This window comes from Cyanistes caeruleus, unplaced genomic scaffold (assembly GCF_971803275.1).
Source record: "Cyanistes caeruleus unplaced genomic scaffold, bCyaCae1.hap1.1 HAP1_SCAFFOLD_140, whole genome shotgun sequence".
NCBI classification, from domain to species: domain Eukaryota; kingdom Metazoa; phylum Chordata; class Aves; order Passeriformes; family Paridae; genus Cyanistes; species Cyanistes caeruleus.
The window spans coordinates 323,067-347,343 of record NW_028255934.1 but is presented as its reverse complement, the minus strand read 5'-3'; the positions used below and the strand labels follow the sequence as shown (position 1 = coordinate 347,343).

General features: G+C 47.3%; 1 protein-coding gene across 1 annotated transcript in view; it reads right to left on the bottom strand.

The window, feature by feature from the left end:
* Positions 1-14,362: 14,362 nt before the first annotated feature.
* Positions 14,363-24,277, bottom strand: part of LOC147645970 (maestro heat-like repeat-containing protein family member 7) — a 277,303-nt gene continuing 267,388 nt past the window's right edge. The window contains exons 2-16 of the mRNA XM_086874042.1: positions 19,448-19,606; positions 19,114-19,178; positions 18,855-19,004; positions 18,517-18,665; positions 18,065-18,212; positions 17,628-17,815; positions 17,401-17,538; positions 17,008-17,122; positions 16,698-16,835; positions 16,308-16,484; positions 16,016-16,171; positions 15,756-15,857; positions 15,430-15,532; positions 15,093-15,149; positions 14,363-14,802 (exon numbers count right to left, since the gene is read on the bottom strand). Of these exons, the coding sequence (XP_086730168.1) occupies positions 14,603-14,802; positions 15,093-15,149; positions 15,430-15,532; positions 15,756-15,857; positions 16,016-16,171; positions 16,308-16,484; positions 16,698-16,835; positions 17,008-17,122; positions 17,401-17,538; positions 17,628-17,815; positions 18,065-18,212; positions 18,517-18,665; positions 18,855-19,004; positions 19,114-19,178; positions 19,448-19,606 (2,045 nt within the window). The 3' untranslated portion in view covers positions 14,363-14,602. The remainder of the gene's footprint in view (positions 14,803-15,092; positions 15,150-15,429; positions 15,533-15,755; positions 15,858-16,015; positions 16,172-16,307; positions 16,485-16,697; positions 16,836-17,007; positions 17,123-17,400; positions 17,539-17,627; positions 17,816-18,064; positions 18,213-18,516; positions 18,666-18,854; positions 19,005-19,113; positions 19,179-19,447; positions 19,607-24,277) is intronic.

Here is a 24,277-nt window from a genome sequence, read left to right as displayed (position 1 = left end):
GCCCGCTCTAGGCCTCAGTCTCGGTCTCGGTCTCCATCTGGGTCTCGCTCCCAGTCCCGGTGCCGCTCGAACCGAGCCCTTTTCGGGTGATTTCAGGTCCCTTTTGGGCGTTTCAGGCCACTTTGGCTGATGTTGGGGCCCTTTGGGTGATTTGAGGCAAAACCAGCGACTTTCAGGGTGGACTTTGCACCCATTTGGGAGATCCCAGGGTGATTTTAGGCCATTTGGAGTGGGTTTGACACCTCTTTGGGCATTTTTATGCCCTGGTGGTTGCACTTGGGACCCCTTGGGATGATTTTAACCCCATTTGGCTGATGTTAGGCCAAACCATGCGGACTTAGCGCTCAGTTTAGGTCCCTTTATATGATTTTGCTTTTCTCCTTTGTTTATTGAAATTTCAGCAATTTTAACACTTTTTTTCCCAGCTTTTTTATCAAAATCTTCATAAAAAATGCCCCAATTGTTCTCAAAATCCTACAAAATTCCAGAAAAACTCCACAAAATTCCACAAAAATCCCACAAAACCTCCTGAAATTCCCACAAAATTCCAGAAAAATACCACCAAATTCACCAGACTCAAAATCCTGAAAATTCCAGAAATACCTCACAAAATTATAGAAATATCCCACAAAAATCCCTAAAGCTTTTGAATATCCCCAAAATTCTTCAAAAAATGCACAAAATTCCACAAAACCCCCAGAAAATTACAGAAAAATCTGATGCAATTACACAAAATCCTAGAAAATTCAAAAAACATCCCACAAAACCTACTCTAATTCTCAAAAATTCCAGAAATATTCCAGAAAAAAATCAAGTGAAACACCACAAAATTCTCCACATTTTCTCAACATCCACAAGATCCAAGAAAAATCCCAGGAAATTGCAGAAAAAACCCACACAATTCCCTGATACTTCTCAAAACCCTACCAAATTCCAGAAACATTTGATAAAATCTCCACAAATTCCCAAAAAATTTAAGAAATATCCCATAAAATTCTTCGAGTCTCCCAAAAATTTCACAAAATCGCACAAAAATCCCAACAAATTCCAGAAATATCACACAAAATCTCCACAAATGTCCACAAAATTCAAGAAGAATCGCTCAAAATTTTTCAAGTCTCTTACAAATTCCCAGAAATTCAAGAGAAATCCTCAAAATTCCAGGAAAATGTTACAAAATTCCCACAATCTTCTTAAAACCCTACCAAACTCCAGTAACATCCCACAAAATGTCCACAAATGTCCACAAAAAACAAGAAAAATCCCTCAAAACTCTTCAAGTCTCCTCTAAATCCAAGGAAATTTTAGAGAAATTCCACAAAATTCCCGAACAATCGCCCAAAATTTCCAAAAATTTCCACAAAATTCAAGAAAACACACACAAAATTCCAGAAAAACCCAACAAAATTCCCTAAATCGTCTCAAATCCCACAAAATTCTACAGACATCTCAAAAAATCTCCACAAATTTCCACAAACTTCAAGAAAACTCCCACAAAATTCTTGAAAACCCCTCAAAATTCCAGAAAAAAATCCCACACAATTCCCTGAATCTTCTCAAAACATTACAAAATTCCACAGACATCTCAAAAAATCTCCACACATTTCCACAAAATCTAGGAAAATTCCATCAAAATTCTTCAGGTCTCCACCAAATCCCAAAATATTCTAGAAAAGCCCCACACAATTCCCTAAATTTTCTCAAAACCCAACCAAATTCCTGCAGCAACTCACAAAATCTCCAACAATTTACAAAAAAAACTAAGGAAAATCCCCCAAAATTCATCAAGTCTCCTCAAAATCCCACAAACTTCCCACAAAATTCCAGAAAAATCCCACAAAATTCTCTAAATTTTCTCAAAACCCTTCCAAATTCCTGCAAGATGTCCCAAAATCTCCACCAATTTCCACAAAATCTAGGAAAAATCCCTCAAAATTCCTCAAGTCTCCTTCAAATCCCACAAAAATCCCACAAAATTCAAGAAACATACCACAAAATCTCCTCAATATCACAGAAAATTCTAGAGAAATTCCACAAAATTGCAGAAAAATGCCACAAAATTCCCTAAATCTTCTCCAAACATTACAAAATTCCAGAGACGTCTCCCAAAATCTCCACCAATTTCCTCAAAATCTAGGAAAAATCCCTCAAAATTCTTCAAGTCTCCTCCAAATCCCACAAAATTCTGGAAAAGCCCCACGCAATTCCCTAAATATTCTCAAAACCCAACCAAATTCCTGCAATATCCCACAAAATCTCCACAAATGTTCACAGAAATGCCAAAAAAATCCCCAAATTTCTTCAATATCCCAAAAATTTCCAGAACCATCTCACAAAATCTAAACAAATTCCCAGAAATTTCAAGAAAACTCTCACAAAATTCTTCAAGTCTCCTCAAAATGCCACAAACATCCCACAAAATCTCCTCAATATCCCACAAAATTCTAGAGAAATTCCACAAAATTCCATGAAAATCCCACAAAATTCCATCCATCTTCTCAAAACCCAACCAGATTCCTGTAACATCTCACAAAATATCCACCAATTTCCAAAAAATCTACGAAAAATCTCATAAATTCTTAAACTCTCCACAAAATCCCACAAAAATCCCACAAAATTCCAGCAACATCCCACAAAATCTCCTCAATATCAAAGAAAATTATGGAAAAGCCCCACACAATTACAGAAAAAACCACAAACTTCCCTAAATCTTCTCAAAACATTACAAAATTCCAGAGACGTCCCACAAACTCTCCACCAATTTTCACATTATCAAAGAAAAATCCCTCAAACTTCTTCAAGTCACCTCGAAATCCCACAAAATTCTGGAAAAGCCCCTCACAATCCCCTCAATCTCCTCAAATTTCTACCAAATTCCTGCAACATCTCACAAAATCTCCACAAATGACCACAAAATTCAAGAAAAATCAGTCAAAAATCACTAAATTTCCTCAATATCCCACAAAATTCCAGAACCATCTCACAAAAATCTCAACAAATTTCCACAAAATTCAAGAAAACTCCCACAAAATTCTTGAAAGCCTCTCAAAATTCCAGAAAAATCCCACACAATTCCCTAAATCTTCTCAAAACATTACAAAATACCAGACATCTCAAAAAATCTCCACACATTTCCGCAAAATCTATGAAAATTCCCTCAAAATTCTTCAGGTCTCCACCAATTTCCAGAAAATTCAAGAAAACTGCCACAAAATTCTTGAAAAGCTCCTCAAAATTCTAAAAAAATCCCACAAAATTCCCTAAACCTTCTCCAAACATTACAAAATTCCACAGACATCTCACAAAATGTCTACAAATTTCCACCAAATCTAAGAAAATTCCCTCAAAATTCTTCAAGTCTCCTCGAAATCCCACAAAATTCAAGAGAAATCCTCAAAATTACAGGAAAATGGTTTAAAATTCCTTGGATCTTCTCAAAACCCTACCAAACTCCAGCCACATCCCACAAAATGTCCACAAATGTCCACAAAATTCAAGAAAAATCCCACAAAATTCTTCAAGTCTCCTCAAAATCCCACAAACATCCCACAAAATCCCACAAAATTGCAGAAAAATCTCAAAAATTCCCCAAATTTACTCAAAACCCAACCATATTCCTGCAATATCCCACAAAATCTCCACAAATGTCTAGAAAATCTAAAAAAATTCCCCCATAATTCTTCAAGTCTCCTCAAAATCCCACAAACATCCCACAAAATCCCACAAAATCTCCTCAATATCCCACAAAATTCTACAGAAATTCCACAAAATTGCAGCAACACCCCACAAAATTCCCTGAATCTTCTCAAAACCCAACCAAATTCCTGCAACATCCTACAAAATCTCCACCAATTTCCACAAAATCTAGGAAAAATCCCACAAAATTCTTCAAGTCTCCTCCAAACCCTAGAAAAATCCCACAAAATTCCAGAAACATCCCACAAAATCTCCTCAATATCACAGAAAATTCTAGAGAAAGTCCACAAAATTGCAGAAAAATGCCACAAAATTCCCTAAATCTTATCCAAACATTACAAAATTCCAGAGACGTCTCACAAAATCTCCACCAATTTTCACATTATCAAAGAAATATCCCACAAAATTCTGGAAAAGCCCCACACAATTCCCTAAATCTTCTCAAAACCCAACCAAATTCCTGTAACATCCCACAAAATGTCCATGAATGTCCACATAATTCAAGAAAAATCCCACAAAATTAACTAAATTTCCTCAATATCCCACAAAATTCCAGAACCATCTCACAAAATCTAAACAAATTTCCACAAAATTCAAGAAAACTCCCACAAAATTCTTGAAAGCCCCTCAAAATTCTGGAAAATCCTCACAAAATTCCCTAAATCTTCTCAAAACATTACAAAATTCCAAAGACATCTCACAAAATCCCCACAAATTTCCATAAAATCTAAGAAAATTCCCTCAAAATTCTTCAAGTCTCCACCAATTTCCACAAAATTCAAGAAAACTGCCACAAAATTCTTGAAAAGCTCCTCAAAATTCTAAAAAAATCCCACAAAATTCCCTAAACCTTCTCCAAACATTACAAAATTCCACAGACATCTCACAAAATGTCTACAAATTTCCACCAAATCTAAGAAAATTCCCTCAAAATTCTTCAAGTCTCCTCCAAATCCCACAAAATTCAAGAGAAATCCTCAAAATTCCAGGAAAATGTTACAAAATTCCTTCAATCTTCTCAAAACCCTACCAAACTCCAGCCACATCCCACAAAATGTCCACAAATGTCCACAAAATTCAAGAAAAATCCCACAAAATTCCCTGAATCTTCTCAAAACACAACCAAATTCCTGCACCATCCTACAAAATCTCCACAAATGTCCACAAAATTCAAGAAAAATCCCACAAAAATCACTAAATTTCCTCAATATCCCACAAAATTCCACAGGCATCTCACAAAATCTCCACAAATGTCCCACAAAATCTGAGAAAATTCCCTCAAAATTCTTCAAGTCTCCTCCAAATCTCACAGAATTCGAGAGAAATCCTCAAAATTCCAGGAAAATGCTACAAAATTCCTTGAATCTTCTCAAAACCTGACCAAACTCCAGCCACATCCCACAAAATGTCTACAAATTGCCACAAAATTCCAGAAAAATACCACAAAATTCTTCAAGTCTCCTCAAAATCCCACAAACATCTCACAAAATCTCCTCAATATCCCACAAAATTCTAGAGAAATTCCACAAAATTCCAGGAAAAATCCCACAAAATTCCCTCAATCTTCTCAAAACACAACCAAATTCCTGCACCATCTCACAAAATCTCCAACAATTTCCAGAAAAATCTAAGAAAAATCCCTCAAAATTCTTCAAGTCTCCTCCAAATCGCACAAAATTCTGGAAAAGCCCCACACAATTCTCTAAATCTTCTCAAATTCCTACCAAATTCCTGCAACATCTCACAAAATCTCCACGAATGCCCACAAAATTCAAGAAAAATCCCACTAAAATCACTAAATTTCCTCAATATCCCACAAAATTCCAGAACCATCTCACAAAAATCTCAACAAATTTCCACAAAATTCAAGAAAACTCCCACAAAATTCTTGAAAGCCCCTCAAAATTCTGGAAAATCCTCACAGAATTCCCTAAATCTTCTCAAAACATTACAAAATTCCAAAGACATCTCACAAAATCCCCACAAATTTCCACCAAATCTAAGAAAATTCCCTCAAAATTCTTCAAGTCTCCTCCAGATTCCAAGAAATTCAAGAGAAATCCTCAAAATTCCAGGAAAATGTTACAAAATTCCTTCAATCTTCTCAAAATCCTACCAAACTCCAGCCACATCCCACAAAATGTCCAACCATTTCCACAAAATCTACTAAAAATCCCTCAAAATTCTTCAAGTCTCCTCCAAATTCCACAAACATCCCACAAACATCCCACAAAATCTCCTCAATATCACAAAATATTCTAGAGAATTTTCACAAAATTCCAGAAAAATCCCACAAAATTCCATAAATCTTCTCAAAACACAACCAAATTCCTGCACCATCCCACAAAATCTTCACAAATGTCCACAAAATTCAAGAAAAATCCCTCAAAAATCACTAAATTTCCTCAATATCCCACAAAATTCCACAGGCATCTCACAAAATCTCCACAAATGTCCCACAAAATCTAAGAAAATTCCCTCAAAATTCTTCAAGTCTCCTCCAAATCTCACAAAATTCAAGAGAAATCCTCAAAATTCCAGGAAAATGCTACAAAATTCCTTCAATCTTCTCAAAACCCTACCAAACTCCAGCCACATCCCACAAAATGTCCACAAATGTCCACAGAATTCAAGAAAAATCCCACAAAATTCTTCAAGTCTCCTCAAAATCCCACAAACATCCCACAAAATCTCCTCAATATCCCACAAAATTCTAGAGAAATTCCACAAAATTCCAGCAACATCCCACAAAATTCCCTGAATCTTCTCAAAACCCAACCAAATTCCTGCAACATCTCACAAAATCTCCACCAATTTCCACAAAATCTCCACAAAAATCCCTCAAAATTCTTCAAGTCTCCTCCAAATCGCACAAAATTCTGGAAAAGCCCCACACAATTCCCTAAATCTTCTCAAATTTCTACCAAATTCCTGCAACATCCCACAAAATCTACACGAATGTCCAAAAAATTCAAGAAAAATCCCTCAAAAATCACTAAATTTCCTCAATATCCCACAAAATTCCAGGACCATCTCACAAAATCTCCACAATTGTCCACACAATTTAAGAAAAATCCCACGAAATTTATAAGCCTCACAAATTTCCAGAGAAATCTCACAAATCCCCTAAATCTTCTCAAAACCCAACCAAATTCCTGAAACATCCCACAAAATCTCCATCAGTTCACAGAAAATCTAAGAAAAATCCCTCAAAATTCTTCAAGTTACCTCAAAATCCCAGAAAATTTCACAAAAATCCCTAACTTTTTTCAAAACCCTACCAAATTTCAGCAACATCCTACAAAATGTTCTCAAATATAAAAAAAATTCATTAAAAATCCCACAAAATTCCCTAAATCTCCTCAAAACCTTAACAAATTCCAGAAACATCCCACAAAATCTACACAAAGGTCCACAAAATTCCAGAAAAATCACACGAAATTCCCTAAATCTCCTCAATTTCCCAAAAAATTCCATTAAAATCCCACCAAATTTCCTAAATTGTCTCAAAACTCAAAACATTTAGCAAATGCCCCAATTTCTCATCTCCTATTGAATATATTTGTTTTGGAGGCAAATTAAATTGAGATACATTAACTTTTAAAGATATCAATGCCATTGTTCTTTGCCCTTTTCAAGCAATCCGTCAAGCTGTCCAGTCTGCTTTCCGATTTTCTTCACCAATTTTGGAGTTTCCTGATGGGTGTCCTTTGCAGTGCATAATTGCTACTTGTTCAGGTTTTGTATTGCTTTTATCAATTGCAGGACTGCATCTTGATGTTTAATGTGTGTACCTTGAGCAGACAGCAGTCTTCTTTCTTTCCACAGCACTCTGTGGACATGCACTACTCCAAAGCATACTCTGAGCCAGTCCAGATGTTTCCCCTTTTCCCTTTACTCAATTCTAGTGCTCTGCTTAAGGCAACCAGTTCTGCCCTCTGGGCAGATGCATTTGCTGATAATGCTTTTGCCTCCACTATTGCACTGACTGTTGTTACCGCATATCCAGCGTATCTGGTCCCGTTCTCCACCAAGCTGCTTCCATCTGTGAATAGCTCTCACTCTGCTTGCTCCAGTGGGATGTCTTTCAGGTCTTCTCTTGCCAAATAGGTGTCCTCTATAACTTCTACACAGTCATGCTCTAATGGGCCTTCTTCAGTTGTGGTACCCAGGAACAGAGCTGCATTCAAGAGGTCAGTTGTCTTTAGTGTGACATCATCCTGCTCAGTCAGGATTACCTGGAATTTCATCATCCTGCTTGGAGATAGCCAATGGCCCCTCTTTTGTTCTAAAACAGTGCTCACCATGTGTGGCACAGAGACATCTATGTGTCTACCCATGGTGAGTTTCCTGGCTTCTTGTGTCAGCATCACGTTGGCTGCAACTACCCGCAGGCATGAAGGCCATCCAGCACTCCCCTTGTCAAGCTGTTTGGAAAAGCAGCCTACCGGCCCTTCCCAGCTTCCCAAACCTTGGCTCAGCACTCCCAGTGCTAGGTGTAGTCTTTCATGCACAAACAGCTGGAAATCTTTGGACAAGTCTGGCAATCCGAACGCCGGAGCAGTTGTCAATGCCTCCTTCAGTTTGAGGAAGGCCTCCTTCTGTGCTCTGCCCCAGGTAAATGGCTGCGTCTTCTGGGCCTCATCCAGGGCTTTTGCAATTAGTCCATAGTCCATGATCCACAGGCAGCACCACCCTGTCATCCCAAGGAAGACTCGCAGCTCATGCACGTTCTGGGGTTCTGCAATAGCACAAATAGCTTGAATACAATTAGTACCCAGCTTACATTGCCCTGGTGAGATTTCACATCCCAGGGAAATCACAGTCTGCCAGGCAATTTGTGCCTTTTCTTTAGACTCCTTATATCCTCCCATTCCCAGCTGATTTCAAATTTCAATTGTTACCTTTATGCAGGGTGTTTTCCCTTCTGTAGCTATCAGTATATCATCAACATACTGTAACAGCAGGTATTGTTTTCTCACTACTTGCCTGTTCTTGGTCCAAATCTCCAGCTCCTTCCCCAGCTGGCTTCCAAATAGGGTTGGACTGTTCTTGTATCCTTGTCAGAGTCGTGTTCAGGTGAGCTGAGTTTTCCTTCCATTTTCTGGATTTTCCCATTCAAAGACAAACAGTTTCCTGCTTTCTTTCTCAAGGGGTATGCAGAAAAAGGCATCTTTTAAATCAAGTACAGTAAACCATTTCTCTTTCTCTTTTATAGATGTTAACAATGTGCAAGGATTAGCTACCACTGGGTAAATATCTTTAGTTGTTCCATTTATTGTTCTCAAATTCTGCACTAGTCTTTATTGGTCAACACAGAAATTTGGGCTCCAGTGTGAACTACAAAAGTAAAAAGTGGATGTATAGGACCCGCTATTATGGAGAAACCGCTCAGACTATTCAGCCTAGCCTTCACAGAAGTATGGAGAACACCATTTATTTCTAACTTCAGCACACTTTTATAGGGTTTTACAGGGTCCCTGGGCTAAGCAAGTTACTCTTGGTTAATCCACACAGGTTTATGTTTTTCTCTTATACACAAGGATATTGTTTTGCTTCATTCTCTCTGCTTCAGGAAAGTTTCAAGGACATGAGCCTTTAATATCACAACTTATACCAAAGGCTGGTTTGTGCAGACAGGCCTTTACTAAAATATCATGCCCACCTTCTGTTCAAATATTCTCTACACACTATTGCTGTAATCAGTATGTCTCCAGTTTTGTTATTTCTCGTGAGCATTTGAAATAAAAGCAACCTCTGCCTCTCTGCTCACCCAGGAGAAGCAGAGTTCCCAGTTTCCCTGATTCTGAGGCTCTTTGGGCTCCACTCCCAGAAGCTGAGAAGGAGACGGCTTTGGCTCACAGCCCAGAGCCCGTGGAGCTGTGCTGGGTTATCCAATGGGGCATTCCATACAATGAACTTGGGACAGTGCCAATTAGAAACAACTTCACTCAACTTTGAAGTGAGAAGCCATCTATTACCTTCCTGGGGACCCCCTTCTTTATCTCCAGTGACCACCAATACTGGCAGGGAGAGATTTCTTTTCTCTTGTCTGGGTTTTCCTTAAGAGAACCAATGCATCTAACACCTTTGCTTTCTCTGATTTTTCTTCTGCCATTTTTACAGGTCCATCATTTCTACTGGAATGAATTAGCTCTTTTGGAGGGTAAATTTGATTCAGGAGAGGGGTTTCCCCCTCTTCTGTTTCTTTTAGCAAGTCAGCATTTTTGAATTTTCATCCTGGAGGGCTGCTCGCAACAGATGGATCTTACTCTTTTCTTCATTGAATTGTTTTTGCAAAATTTCAACTAAGCTTTAGAAGGAGTCTATTCTAGTTCTTTCCTCACTTCTTTGCTTAAAGCCAGTTTTTGGATCTGCTGTAAAACAAGCTCCCAAAACTGAGCAGAGTAGAGTTTGATTTTTGCCCAGTTTAAATTTTCTTTCATCTTGTAAAGAACACACTCTATCAATCACATTTTCCAAATTAAACCAGTAACTAAGCGCCCACTTTTCCCCTCTTGGAGAAGGTCTGGCATTGTGTTTTGCTAACATAAAGAGCATAAAATGCAGCTTTAACTTCTGCACTGCCCTTTTCAGTCATTTTTACAAAGGGAAAACCACTACAGGGAGGTATAAACTTCAATTATACACACACACACACACACACACACACACACACACACACACACTGCTTTTTGCTTCCCTGTGTGGGTAAAAAGACCAAATCTGCTCGGGAGGCACTCTTTCAGTTTAAAATTCTGACTGTCTCTTCGCTACACCAAGCACTCAAAATTCACACACACAACAACAGCAAAAACATTCCCACCCTTTTGCACTAAGAGATCATTTGTGAAATTCTGCAGACAGAGCCCTCAAGTGAGTGTGGGGTGCTTTTCACCTCGGCGTGTGCAGTTTGTGGGAAATTCGAGTTGCCCCCCTTGCTTTCTAGACACCGCTCACTCTCTTGGGAGTGTTGGGCTGGGTGCGGCTGGAGCATAACATCTTTCCCCTAATACAGACTGCACAACAAACCTGCAGCCCCTTCTGTCTGTCACAAATCCTGTCCGTGACTCCAGTTTAAATGTCACGATTCGCTAACGCCAGTGGGAGTCGCGAGAAGTTTCTTTGATCTCAGAGGACAAAAAGAACACAAAGGGATTTCAGTTTAAATCACAACACCAATAATGTGCCTTTATTTTAGTGATAACAAGTGTTATGTGATAGAGGAGAGGGAGTGAGAGAGAGAGAGAGGAGAAAGAAAACAAAGTAAAGAAAGAGAGAGGTTATAGCTACTATAGCTACCAACAGATGAGACAGTGTCACAGGGGTCTTTTTCCGTGGGGAGATCTCACCAAAATTAATTTAGCCTTATGTAATTCTTCCCCAAAGTGACCTTGTTTCCAATGTGCTAATAAGCACCCCAAAGGAGAAGTACCTGCTATGAGAGCATTGCTGCCCAAAACCCCTTTAAGCTTCTCCATGTCACAACTACAATACACCACAAATGCCGAACCTGCAACGCTTTCGCAGTCGTCTGACGGACGGCGCCCAGGCAATCCCAACAGGAATTCCTTTAGCCCAACCAAGCGCAGCTTTTGCTGCGTCTTATTGGCAGGCACCCAAACCAAAGTGAAAGCACCTTACCTCTTCTCCTGGGGACGCTGTGAGCAGCGCAGACGGTCGCGGCCGATGGGCTCCCCGAGAATCCCTCGGTGCCGGCTGGAGCAGGATCGGGTCACGAGCTCACTCAGCAGCACTCACAAGGTCCCATCTGGGTCACCAAAATGTTAGAGTTCAGGAACACACATCATCACACAATGATTATATGCAGGTGCTTTATTGAAGAGCTCTGGGTGTCAGGGGTACACAGACCCAAATCTGACCCGATTTGTTTTTGAGTTGAACATGTTTTATACTCTATCGTTATACAACTTACATATTAATTATTAAACTTACATTGTTCTATTGTATGCATTGTTTTTACCCAAGCATGGATTTCTCGTGATCCCACCCCAGCCCCCTAACATTGCTCCTCATGTTCTTTAAACAAAAATTATATCTAATCACATCTAACAATTCTATCATTTATCATATATTGATTACACAGGTGCAGTTTCACATGATCTTTAGCAAGCACAAGGCCTAACATTTCTCAGGGCCTACTTTCCCCGGGATTGCCAAACCTAACTTTCTTTCTGAGTTCCCGAATTTCCTAAGATTTTAAAATGTTTTACTATCACCTCCAGAGTGATACAAAGAGGCCTGCCTGAACAGTCAGACAGCTACATCTATTTTTAATTTTAACTTTTAGATTTTTTTTAGAGCCTGCTGGCTGTGTTCAAGGTTTTCTCCCTATTTCCTCCCTAGTGCACATTCTCCAGAAACTGTGCTTTTACATCCTTTTGCATTGATTAAAGTTACCTGCAATGACCAGTCAATCCAAACCATGGGAAAACTTGAACTTCGATCTCTACCCAGGCAAAATATCTGCCTCCCACATCTGAAGCCATGAGCTGCCAAGTACTGTCCCCACTGTCATACCCTGTCCCCTGGAGGTCTGATGATGCCATTTCAAAGGGGTTGCCAATGAAAACAAGTTTGAATACTTTCATAGTTTCCACATTGGCATTCAAATCCTTGACTAGAAAAATCACAAGTCAAGATTTCTAGGATTCTTCCATACCAAAGCTGTCATTCTCACCCTGGATTTTAGAGTGTCTGAACAGTCAGACAAGGTTTTAGTTTCAGACACTACAGACAAAGTCCCTGCTGTTCGGCGATCCCATTCCATCAGCATATAGTCCTGATGATTCCTTTAGGCAGGAGCAGCAAAGGCAAGAATGAGCCAAACAAGCTGCTCCTGTGTTCTCATGTCCTGCACAGCAGTAACTGGGAATTCAAGAATGGATTCAGGAGACAGTGGGTGCACAGGGAGCCACCAAGACTTTGGGATGCTGAAATGGACCAGCCTGGTGCCTGTGCCCGGGCTGCACCGCGCTGAGCTCCAACTGGACAATCTAACAATGGTTGAATGGACACACCATGGGCCACTGGAGACTCCTACTCCTAGTTCTGTGAGCTACACTATTCACCTGTCATTCACCAGATGATTTTTTCATCTTTGCTTGAAATCCAGGAGGGGAAAAGGTCAACATGGAAAAGTGTTCTCCCAGTTCTCGTGACACCTTGTGCCTGCACACCACCTGTGCCCATGGCAGGATGGTTGGAGACTGCATGATGTTGATGCTACTTTGCAACACCAAGTGCTCAGGGATTCTGGGATTGCCCAAGTGGAGAGCAAAACTGAGCTGTGTAAGTCCCTGCTTTTTTTCAGCACATGCTGCTTCTTCCTTTGTTCCAAGCAAGTCCAGGATTTGGTTTCATGTGTCTTTAAGGTGCCTGGACAGATGAGAGGGAGGGCAGCTGCAGCATAGGGCTCCTGCCCCGTCAGACTCTCTCTCTCTCTCTCTCTCTCTCTCTCTTTCACTCAGGATGGTGCCAGTGCCTCTGCCTTGGGGCACCTGAGTGTGGAAGGCGAGCTCGCCCTCAAGCACGGCCATCCAAGTCAGTCACGGGCACAGGCTGCAGCTGAAGCTGGCAAGCGTTGCTGTGAGGCTGCAAGTGAAGAGAAAGCCATTGTGGCCAACTCTGCTGCAGCCTTTTGCCAAAGCAAAGGCAATTGTGCCCACAGCCTCCCCGTTTGGCACCCGGCTGCTGCGGACGCCTCAGTGCGCAGGTGCCGACGTTGGGGCTGCTGCTGTTCCTGGGCACACTCTGCTGCTGTTTCTGTGGGCTCCAGAGTTGCTTGGGCAGCAGCCACTGGGCAGCCCTGCCGGAGGAGACATCGCCACCCTCCCCATGGTGGCAGCAGCTCTGTGGGCCCTGAGCTCTGTGTCAGGGGGGCCTCGGTCACAGCAGCGTGGCCTGGGCAGCCGCGAGGGCCCGGGCTGGCTGCCAGCCCTGCCTCTGCCCACTGCCCCTTCCTGGAGGCACCCAGTGGCCGTGGACTGGCAGCACCCCCCTGCCCTCCATGTCCCCAGCCAGCCCAGCCTGGGCACCTCGGGCTGTCCCCACCCTCCCGCTGGGGTGGTGTCCCAGCCTCCAGGCCTTCTGCTGCAGGCCTGGGGGACATTTTGGGGCAGCACCGGAGCAGCCGGGTGTCAGGGACCAGGCGGCTGCCCGGGAGCTGCTTATGGCCTCTGACACCCAATTCCTCAGGGCTTCCCACCACCCCGGCTCCTCCAGGGCCTTCTGTCCCCTTGGAACCTCCTGCCACCCACTCCCTCACACATGCCCCTTGTGCCTTCCCACTGCCTTGTCCCGTCTGGGCCTCCGCAGCCCCTCATCCCTTCACGGCCTCCCAGCACCCCGTGCCCTCAGGGGCTCCCCCAGCCTGGCCTGGCAGCAGCGCCGCAGCCCCACAGGAGCTCCAGCAGCTCCTCAGCCATCACGGCACCAACACACGGGCAGCAGGACACAGATGGCGCTTCCTGCCTGCCACAGGGCTTGTGGCTTCAGCACAACCACCAAAGGCCAAGGGGCTTCTGGCCATTTCCCCTGCACCACTGCATGCCCCGGCAGGTTGCTGAACACAAGAACCCTTTTCCCTCTCTTCCCCTATGCCCCGCACACCCTGGGCAGCAAAAGAAAGGTCTTGGGACTCTTGTGGTTTATAACATATCCTATATTATTTACATACTAGATGGAAACGAAACGAAGAAAAGAACAATCTCTATGAAAAAAAAAATAACAAATGGCCCATGTGGCCCCAGAAGACAGAGCCTCTCAGCCCTAACATATACTATATTATTTACATAGTAAAAAGAAAAAAAGAGAAGAAAACAATTCTTATGAAATTAAAAATCCTGGCTTGCCCAGGTGGCCCCAGCAAACAGAACGTCCCAAATCATCTCTGAGCACACCTCCAGCAGCGCAGGCAGCCCAAGCCCGACAGACGAGGCCGTGTCCTCCATGCCCTGAGGATTTGGTCTTGCATCCTCTGCAGGATGGAATATCGGGCACTCTGGATGGCCCGGAGGACATACAGCGTCTCAAGTGCCAGGTCTGACACGGCACCGCTTCTGTCCTCCGTCAGGCGTTCGAGGGCTGCAAGAGAGACGAACAGAGCCACGGTCACACCCTAGAGCTGTGGGGGCCCAGCGAGAGCCCCCTGCCAGGGCCATGCCAGCCGGCTCTTGCCTTGGCCAGGAGGGAGCAGGGACCAAGGGGGTCAGCCCGAAGCTGCTGGCCACAAATGCCCCACGTGGCCCTGAAATCTCACTGTGCTCTGCCCACGCCGTCCCTCATCGGCACAGGGAGCAGAGCCCTCCACAGCCTGGCCAGGGCTTGCAGCTGCCCCCGACAGCCAACACTGTCAGCCCGCTGCCCTGGCTCACCTCTGCACAACACCTGGAGCTCTGCCTGCTGCCCCCTCAGCTGCTCCCCGGCCATCCCTGAGAACACAGAGCCTGTCAGGGTCCCAGCAGCACAGCTCCCTGCCAGCGGCGCTGCCAGCCGTGTGGCCACACGGCCTCCTGCCCCGGCAGGGCTCAGTCCGGGCCCTTGCCGCACCCTGACCCAGCCCAAGGGCACGGCTGCCAGAGGCCGGCAGCAGCAGCCCCGAGGACAGCCGGGGACCAAGGGCGCCGGGCCCGGGTGCCGCTGCCGGGGCAGCAGCCGGGGCTGGGGCCGAGCTGCGGCGGGGCGGGGAGGGAGCCCGGGCTCGGGACTCACCGATGACCCTGATGGCCGCCGCTCGCAGGGTCTCCTGTGGGTCCTGCAGGTACTGCAGGGCCCGGCGCAGGTGCTCGGCCAAGGGGATCCTGGGGTCGGCCAGCTGGAGAGAGCGGCAGGAGGGAAGGGTTGGCGCGGGCTCTGCCCCTCGGCCGGGCGCTGCTGCCTGCGGCCAGCCCCGGCCTCCCGTGCCCGGCCAGCCCTGAGAAGCCGTGCGGCCCCCGGGTGCAGCAGTGGGCAGGGGCACAGCTGCCAGCCCCACACAATGACCACCGGGGCCAGGGGGCTTCTCTAGCCTTTGGCTGGCACTTGCAGGCTGCCCTTACCACGAGCTTGGCAAACTTCCACAGCTTCTCCTTCCTGACAGCTTTTTCCAGGTCTGGCCTCTTCAGAAAGCCAGTCGCGCGAAGGAGCGTTGTCCGAGAGGCCTGGGGAGCAGCAGAGAGCCGCAAATGGCCCCACAAGGCAGGGCACAGGAGTGTCCCAGTGCCAAGGGCTGGAGGAGGCTGCAGCCTGCAAGCCTGCGTCAGGGCAGGAGGCAGCTGAGCCCCCTGCCAAGGCGCAGCAGCAGCCCAGGAGTCCTCACCTCTGCCACATGCCGATTCTCATCTTGGCAGTGGAAAAAGAGTGGGAGCAGGCTCTGGTACACTCGTTCCTTCAGGGGCTTTCTTCCTTCTTCTTCTGCTGAAGACATCACTCTTCGAAGGAGAGACATGGAGAGCAGCTGCACCTGGCTATCAGGCTGTATGAAAGGAAGGAAGGAAAAATGACCTCATCATTGGCTTCTTGTGGCCCACATTGGCGCAGGCCTGCAAATGCACAGGGCACAAAGTGTCCGGGCAGCAGGCAGTGGCCGTGGCTGGGGCACAGAGCCTTACATTGTCCAGGAGTTTCAGGAGCGGCTCAGCCAGCTGCAGGGCCCTGCGCCAGGATATTGGGGTGTCTTCATCCAGGAAAATATAGCTCAGGAGAGCAATGCTCATCCTGGCCACATCACTGTCCAAGTCCCACAGGAGGTGCACTAGTCTTCCTGTCAGGCTCTGAATTCTTTCGGCCTGTGCAGAACACAGGGGTGTGAAAGCCCGGGCAGCTGCCGCAGGGCCCAGAGGCCAAAGGGCTGTCCCAAAGCACTCGGGCAGCTGAAGCAGGAGGCAGGAGAGCTGCGAGGAGCTGCCTCAGCGCCCAAGGCAAAGGCCAGCCAAGGCCAAGTGACAGCATTGCCCAGCCTCATGCTGCCCACACGGCTTCAGCTGCTGCCCCCTTCTCACCATGGAGGGACGGTCCTTTAGCAGGAGGAGAGCCCTGAGAACCTGGTGATGCATCTCTGTGGAGTTGTACCACAGGTACTTATACAAGATCTCCATTAGGCTGTCACCACAGTCACTCAAGTCCAGGCAATCTAGGAGCTGAAAGGCACAGGGCAGTGAGAGGGGAGCCAACCGGCAGGAGCCTGGAAGTGCGTAGGGCTGGGCCCAGGCAGCAGCACAGGGCGCGGGTGCCATCCCAGGCAGCTGTGGCTATGCCAGGGGACAGGGCTGGCAGGGAGCTGAGCGAGGTAGTGCTGGCCATCAGGCTCACCTCCACAAGGAATGCCATGGCAGAGACATCCCAGTGTGGCAACGGTTTGCTGAGCACCTCAAGCAGGTAGCTTAAGATGCTTTTGCACAAGTGGGCGGATGCACGGCGCATTACCCTGGAAGGCAGAAAATGGCAGAAAGAGTCTCAGCAAGGGTGCGAAAAACCTCTCCCAGGACTGATGGACACAGTTGTCCTATTGCCCCAGCACCCTGTGAGGGTATTTGGGCCCGTGAGATGTGGCTGCTCCTGGGCACCCTCCTCTCACAGCCTTTTGCAGTCTCCTTGGCCATCCCTCGGTGACGAGGTCCTCAGGCCCATGGCCACGGGGACTGTGGGGGGCATCCCGGGCAGGGGGCACAAATGTCAGAGGCAGTGGGGAGAAGGGGGGCTCACCTGGCCAGCAGACCCACGGCATAGTGGTGGGTGTCAGCACAGAGCAGCGTGTCCCAGCCACGCTTGCGTTCCATTGCCACCACCACATGCTCCAAGTGGAGACTGCAGAGCAGGGCCTTCAGGGTCTGCACTGCAAACCTGTGTGCACAGCAAAGCCCAGGTGATGCTGGGAGCACTGGCTCTGAGGCTGGGGAAGTGGCAGGGACAGGAGGAGTGGCATGGAGCACCTGTTGGGGCTGGTGGAGAGGCCGTGTTGCTCCTGGCATTCCTTCCAGAAGGTATGGACGTCCTCTGTCATATACAAAGTACTGAAGTACGTTTGGAAGAGGAGATGCACAAAGAGGCGGGGGAAATAGACTGTGAGGATCTGTGGGCAACAGGGCCCCTGGAGGATCTTCCACATCACCAGAGTTGCCTGCAGAGGACAAAGCAGCCCGAGACAGCGCTCAGTGCCGGGGCGTCCGTGTGGCAGGGCCTGAGCGTAGCAGGGAGAGGCCGGGGCAGACGCAGGGGGAGCAGCGGGCCTGGTGGCCCTGAAGCTGCCCCTAGGCCAGGTTTGTGGCCAGTGCCTGAAGCAGGGAGATGCAGTGGGGGAAGGAGGCAACAGAGCTGCTGGAGAGGCGGCCGGCCTTGCGGTGAGCAAAGGCCAGCTCCAGAAACTCACAGTCAGGGAAAAGACAGCCGTCTTGTCCCCATCAGAGGTGCCCAGGTTTTTCTGCGGCCAGCTCCCCACCACATTGATGAGGAGCGGTGTCACTTCCTCTGAAATCCAGGGCGAGAGCAAGATGGTCGTCCACATGGCCATAGCAGCTCTGCGGGGTCAGACACAGCACCGTGGGCTGGGCAGCAGCGGGGAGCTGAGCTGGCCGCCAGCTCTGCCTGTGCCCACTGGCCCTGAGCGGCAGCAGCAGCCAGGCAGCCCAGACCTGTGGGGACAGGCCCCTGAGGGGCAGGCTGGCAGCACGGCAGTGGGCTCGGGGGCCGACTTTGTAGCAGGGCTGGCAAAGGGAGCAGCCAGAGGGCCCTGGAAGTCTGTGTTGCTCACAGCCCTGGGCCGGGCTGTACAGGGTGATGGGCTGGGGAGCCCTGAGGCCTCGGGGCAGCTGGGCCCCATACCTGTCACACGTTGGGGCCACCCGCAGGAGAGTGATGGCCACATCATCGGGCTCTGCCTCGGCCACTTGCATCAGGGCCCAGTCCATCCTGTGCTCAGCAGCCTCATTGGCCATGAGCCACTGGTGGATGTACCTCACCACGCCGGGCACCTGGAGAAGGCACAGGGAGACTTGGAATGCTAGCAGAGGGAGTCAGCAATGTGCCCAGCTTCTTCCTCAGACAAGTGCTTCTCTTCCAGCACGCTGCCATGGCCTCAAAAGCTCCAAGTGAGCAGCAGGCGTGGCTTGGGAAAGCCAAGCAATTGCTGGAGGATCAAAGGCTGGCCACAGGCTGCTTACTTGCTCTGGATTGAAAAGAGCCGTCTCTACAAGCAGATCCAGCTGGGCAGCGCTGCTTTGTTCTACCAAGACCTCTGAGGATGCTTTGACCTCAGTGTCCATAGGTCTGGTGTCTTCCTTGCCAATTCTCTTGATGTATTGGTAAAGAAACTGTAGGAGAAGGGCAGGAAGACAGGGAAGTTGCATGGAGTGCTCCAAGTGCGGTGCTGGGCTGAGCAGTGCCAGCAGGCCCAGCGCAGGTGGGGATGGCTGCAGGTACCTGCGCTGCTCTGCGGAAGCGGCCACGGGCGGTGTCCTGCTCTTGTGTGCCGTCCATGGCTGCATCTGGCAAAGAGCAGCCAGAGCTGAGGGGCTGCGGGAGAGGCCGGAGAGCACAGCCCAGCCCTGCGTTCCCCAGGCAGGGACAGTCCCGGGATGCCCCAGGGGATGCAGCACGGCCACTGCTGCGGGGGCAGCCCCAGCCCCTTTTTTGTGCTGTCCATGGGTGTGTGTCCACCGGACAGTGTGGGATGGGATGAGATGGGATGCAATGGGATGGGATGGGGCCAAGATGGCCGCAGGCACCAGCCCTGTGGCCCAGCTCTGCCACTCACCCTCCTCCAGCGGCTGCAACTGCTGCACCTCTTCGGTCTCTGGTGCTGGGGCAGCTCCAGGACCTTCTTCCTCGACCTCCTCTTCCTCCTCCTCCACCCAGGCCAGTTTGGGCACTCTTGGGGGTCGCTGCTCCATATCTTCCTCCAGACTCTCCAATCCTTTCCATAGGAACAGCACCAGGGGATGGCATGGCATGTAATGGGATGGGGCCAAGCTGGCAACAGGCACTAGCCCTAAGGCCGAGCTCTGCAACTCACCCTCCTGTGGTGCCTGGAACTCCTGCACCTCTTCAGTCTCCTGTGCCAGGACAGCTCCAGAGCCTTCTTCTTCCTGCTCTTCAAGCCAGGCCAACTTGGGCACTCTTGGGGGTCGCTGCTCCATGGCAGTGACTGGATTTATGGCTGCTTGCAGGAGAGATGGCTCGGAAAAGCTCAGAGTCAGCAAGTCCTGCAGTCGTGCCTGGAAGGCACCTGCAAGACTCAAGTCCTGGCAAGATTGCAAGACAGTGAGTCCTGCACTTGGGTCTTGAGGGCTCGTGCCAGAAGGACAGGAGGCTCCTCGACAGGGATTGTGGTCTGGTCTCAAGGGCAGAGACTGCAGGGATGGGCGACACGTCGGAAAAGCTCCGGGTCACCAAGTCCCACGGTCTGCCCTCAAGAGAACCTTAAGAAGGAAGGCTCAGCAAGGCCACAGGTCAGCAAGACCTGTGGTCTGGCCTCAAGGTCACCTGTAGGAACAGTGCTTCAGAAAAGCTCCTGGTCCGACACAAAGGAGTGCGCTGTGCGGGGGCTCCTCACAGCACCGCTCTGGCGCGTCCTGACCCGTCGCGTGCACCGAGCACTGTGGCGTGGCCCTGTCACCGCCAGCTCCTATGGCAGCACGTGTCACAAAGGGCCCTTTGACATCTGCTCCCGTTGCCACCATCCCACGGTGACTGTGCTGCAGCGTGTCACAAAGGGCCCTTGCACACCCTGCCCTCCGCCCTGGGGCCGCCCACATCCCCCCCCCCCAAGTGGCACAGCTTGGAAGGAATCCCTTGCCCAAAGTGTCTAAGACAGCCTGATGGGATCTTTAGGAACAGCTTGTTAGAAATGAAATGGAGGCAAATTTATCAATAAGAATTTTATTGAAAACTTTGTAAAATTTTCTCATGCAAATGTCTCGGTTTTTGGAGACAGGTGTCTGCTAGGGAGGGCAGGAGCCTCCCTTGGAATGAAAAACGTAGACCCCCTCCCTCCGAATTATGATAATCCTGAAATCAAGGGGCTCTCAGGCAGAGATCTTGGGATAGGAATAACAGTTCTTTACTAATATTTATAACCAGGCAAACAAACAACAATAACTACAGCGTTAGCAAGAAAACAGAGCCAGGGACCCTGTGACAGCGTTCTGGACTGAGACGGGAAAGGATGGAGGAGAGGCTTTGTTTCACAAACCCCCTCGGGTTGGCAGTCAGTGCTGGTGCTCCTGCAGGGCTCTGAGGAACACTCAGCTGGGAACAGCAGGGATGAGCTGAGATCCTGGGCCAGTGGCTGAGGTGAATCAGCAGCTCCGTGGCGGTGGCTGGCACTGCCACATGTCCCGGCAGGACAGGGGGTGCGAGGCCACCAATGAAGAGGGAAGAAGGAGAAGAAGCAGCAGCTCCATCTGGGTGATGGCGAAATTCCCTTCTCCCCACCACAACAGCTCTGCACCCAAAGTGTTCTTCTCCGAAGCTGAAGAAGACACCAAACTGTCCCCACCCTCCCCTTTTCCTGCCCCCTTCCCCCCCTGGGCCCAGCCAAACTCTTTATCTTTCCTCAAGCACCCACCAGGTACCCGCAATTAAGTTTTCCCTGCAAGTCATGAGTAAAAATTCCACAGGCAAGCCAGAACTAAATAGAAAATAAAGGACACCTAACCCCCAACACCTGTAAGTTGTATCTTGAGAGTCAGACAGGATCTTTGTTTGCCAGAAACACCTCTGAAGTTTAATCAAGGCATTAGTCATCAAAATTATTTTGAAAATTTAAAACTCAAGTAGCCAAAATGCTCAATGTAACTAATTGCTGGGTATGTTCTCAGCTCAGGTTGGGAGGAATGGGGTTCCCTCGCAGGGCTCACCCTGTGGGGTGGCCAAAACTCTGTCAATGGGCTCTGACTCGTAACGGATCCAGTGCAGGGACACTGACAGAAAACTGTGCTGTGGAACACAGGAATGCAATTATCAGTTTTACAGGATTGACTGAGATTTCCCTTCATGAGAAACCAAGCCCTGTTCTAGCTGGAGGCCACAATGTGAAAGGATTTCTGTGCTTTACCATCACAAGCTTACTCATTCTTTTTCCTCACTCTCATTCACGTTAGGAACAATAATTCTGTTGTCCATGGAGCTGGCATTTTTTGAATTCCAGAATAATGTCCCCAAGGTCCTTTGCTGTTCAGCTTTACTGCGCTGTCTGTGGCTAATAAGGCTTGCTGGGGTCCTTTTCCCTTCGGCTGGAGAGGTGCCGGGTCCCAGTCCCTGAGGGACAGCCAGGCTCCTGGCTGGAATTGGTGTGGAAGTCCCTCAGGGTCACATCAGCCTTCACATGGAGCCCCGTGGATCTGAGCATTTTCCAAAGGGGCCGTTGGGGCAAACAGGGAGATTTGGTCTGGCAGGGTCTGTAAAACAATATCCCATCCCATCGACTTGTTCTGGCAGAGAACACTTGGCTGCAGGGACATATTCCCATTGTTCCTGCCCAGGTCTCAGGATTCCAACAGTGTTGTCTTTGCCCAGAGGTGTTCCTTCAGCTGGCTCGGGAGGGCCATTTGGCCTCTGGACCCACACTCTGGCTCCTTTATTAAGACTGCTGGATCCATACCTTTTATCTCCACAAATGGAGGTGATTTGAGGTGGATGTCCTTTTTTTACAATTGTTTTTAAAACTGCAATATTGATAACTGTATTACCCTGCATTGTGGTGGAAAACCAAATCTTGTTCACTATTGTTTAACAGACTTACTTCAATTTCTCCTTGATAATCTGCATCAATTTTTCCTCCAGTGACATGAACATTTTGCAAGGCCAAGCTCCAGTGAGCAGTTATCAAACCAAAGTGTCCTGGAGGAATCTGAATTCTTATTCCTGCATTGTAAACTGTCATTTGCTTCTGATTTCTCCTAATGAATTCCAGTGCATGAAGGTCCAGCCCTGCAGCCTCTGGGGTGGCCCTGGCAGGGGCCATCACAGCCAGAACAATTTCCCAGGCAGTCCAAGTCTCACTGTCCATGGCTGTGTTTGCAAATTGGGTGCAGCCGTGCACACCCAGGGGTTTCCATTTCCCAGTGGGCCCATTGTTAAGGGCATGGAGCCCATCTGGGAGATGGGTTCTCCACCGGGACAGGTTCCCATCTCCTCATTTTATCAGCTGCTCTTTTAACAGCCTCTCCAGCCATGGAACCAATCCTGCAGCTTGTGGATAGTGTGGTACATGAAAAACCCAGCAGTTTTAATCTCTGTATTTTTCACAGGAACAGACAAAGCATTCCACATCACAGCATCAGCAAACCATATAAAAACAGCCAACTTCACCCCTTCCTCCTTTATTCTGTGTATACAATTCACAAAATTTACCATTGACATTTGGGCCTTTGCTAGTCCTTTTTTATAGGGTATTTAGTGTTACAGTGAGCAACCAAAGCTCACAAATTAGTATTGTCAACATTATTGCACATTATCAATTTTTAATTTTGGATATAAATATATATTATTGATTATTATTATCATTATTATAATTATTATTATTATTATTATTATTATTATTATTATTATCATTATTATTATCATTATCATCATCATTGTTGTTTTTGTTGTTTCACTTGCACAAACAAACCTGAGCTCAAGACTAAAACCTGCTGTACCTTCACATGGGAGCATTCCAAAAACAATTGTTCCTTCTCTTGGTGCTGTTTCCAATGTGGTGTTAACAAAATCCATCCTCATCTTCCCAAACCCACCAGTTCTTTTCCTTTTTCCACATGCAATTTTTGGCTGCATTCTAAGACTGATTTACTAAAATATGGATATGATCTAGTATCACTATCCAACTGAGACAGACAAAGACTCTTGAACTGGTTTAGGGTTAAAAAGTGTATGATTATTAGCAGCGCTGGGCCGATGTGTCAGATCACCCCTTAATACACATGGCCCCGAATACAGGTGAATACAGGCTTTTTATTTCCAGAAATATGGAACACAAATGCATATTCATAACCCCGTTGCCACCCACACTTTGCTTCCTATGCTAATTAGGAAAAAAGCAATTAAGCATGCGTAGTTTGTTCCTTGAAATGAGTTGGTGGTCCTTTTATGAGGAGGGGTGAGAGAAGGGAGGGAAGGGATATGGCTCTTCCTCCTTCTGACCTTTCTACCTTTTCAATGCAAAGTGACAAATGGACCCTTGGCTGGGCTCCTAGTTTCATGTCTTCCAGGAGTTTCTGATTTGCAATTCTCTTCTGTTCTTCAAGTTCCTTACCAGATTCATTGCTTCTCATTATAAGCCCAGCTGAACAAGCATAGAGTTGACAGACAATTAGTTATTAGCCAATGATTAACCTCTAATTTTAGCAAAGTTTCTCTAGCTCCCTTTAATTTTAGCAAGGCCCATCTATTTATTTTATTTAGATTTAGCAAGGCTTCTTTCTAATGAAGGCCTCAGCTTCTCTAAAATCTTAAATTCTTCAAAGTTTATGTCTCAGAGTTTTGACTGCTTTACGGATCCAATGGAACCTCCACAGCCCCTGGCACCCCCAGAGTTCTGGCTGAGATGAAAAGATGAATGGGGAAATAAAGAAACACCTTCTGA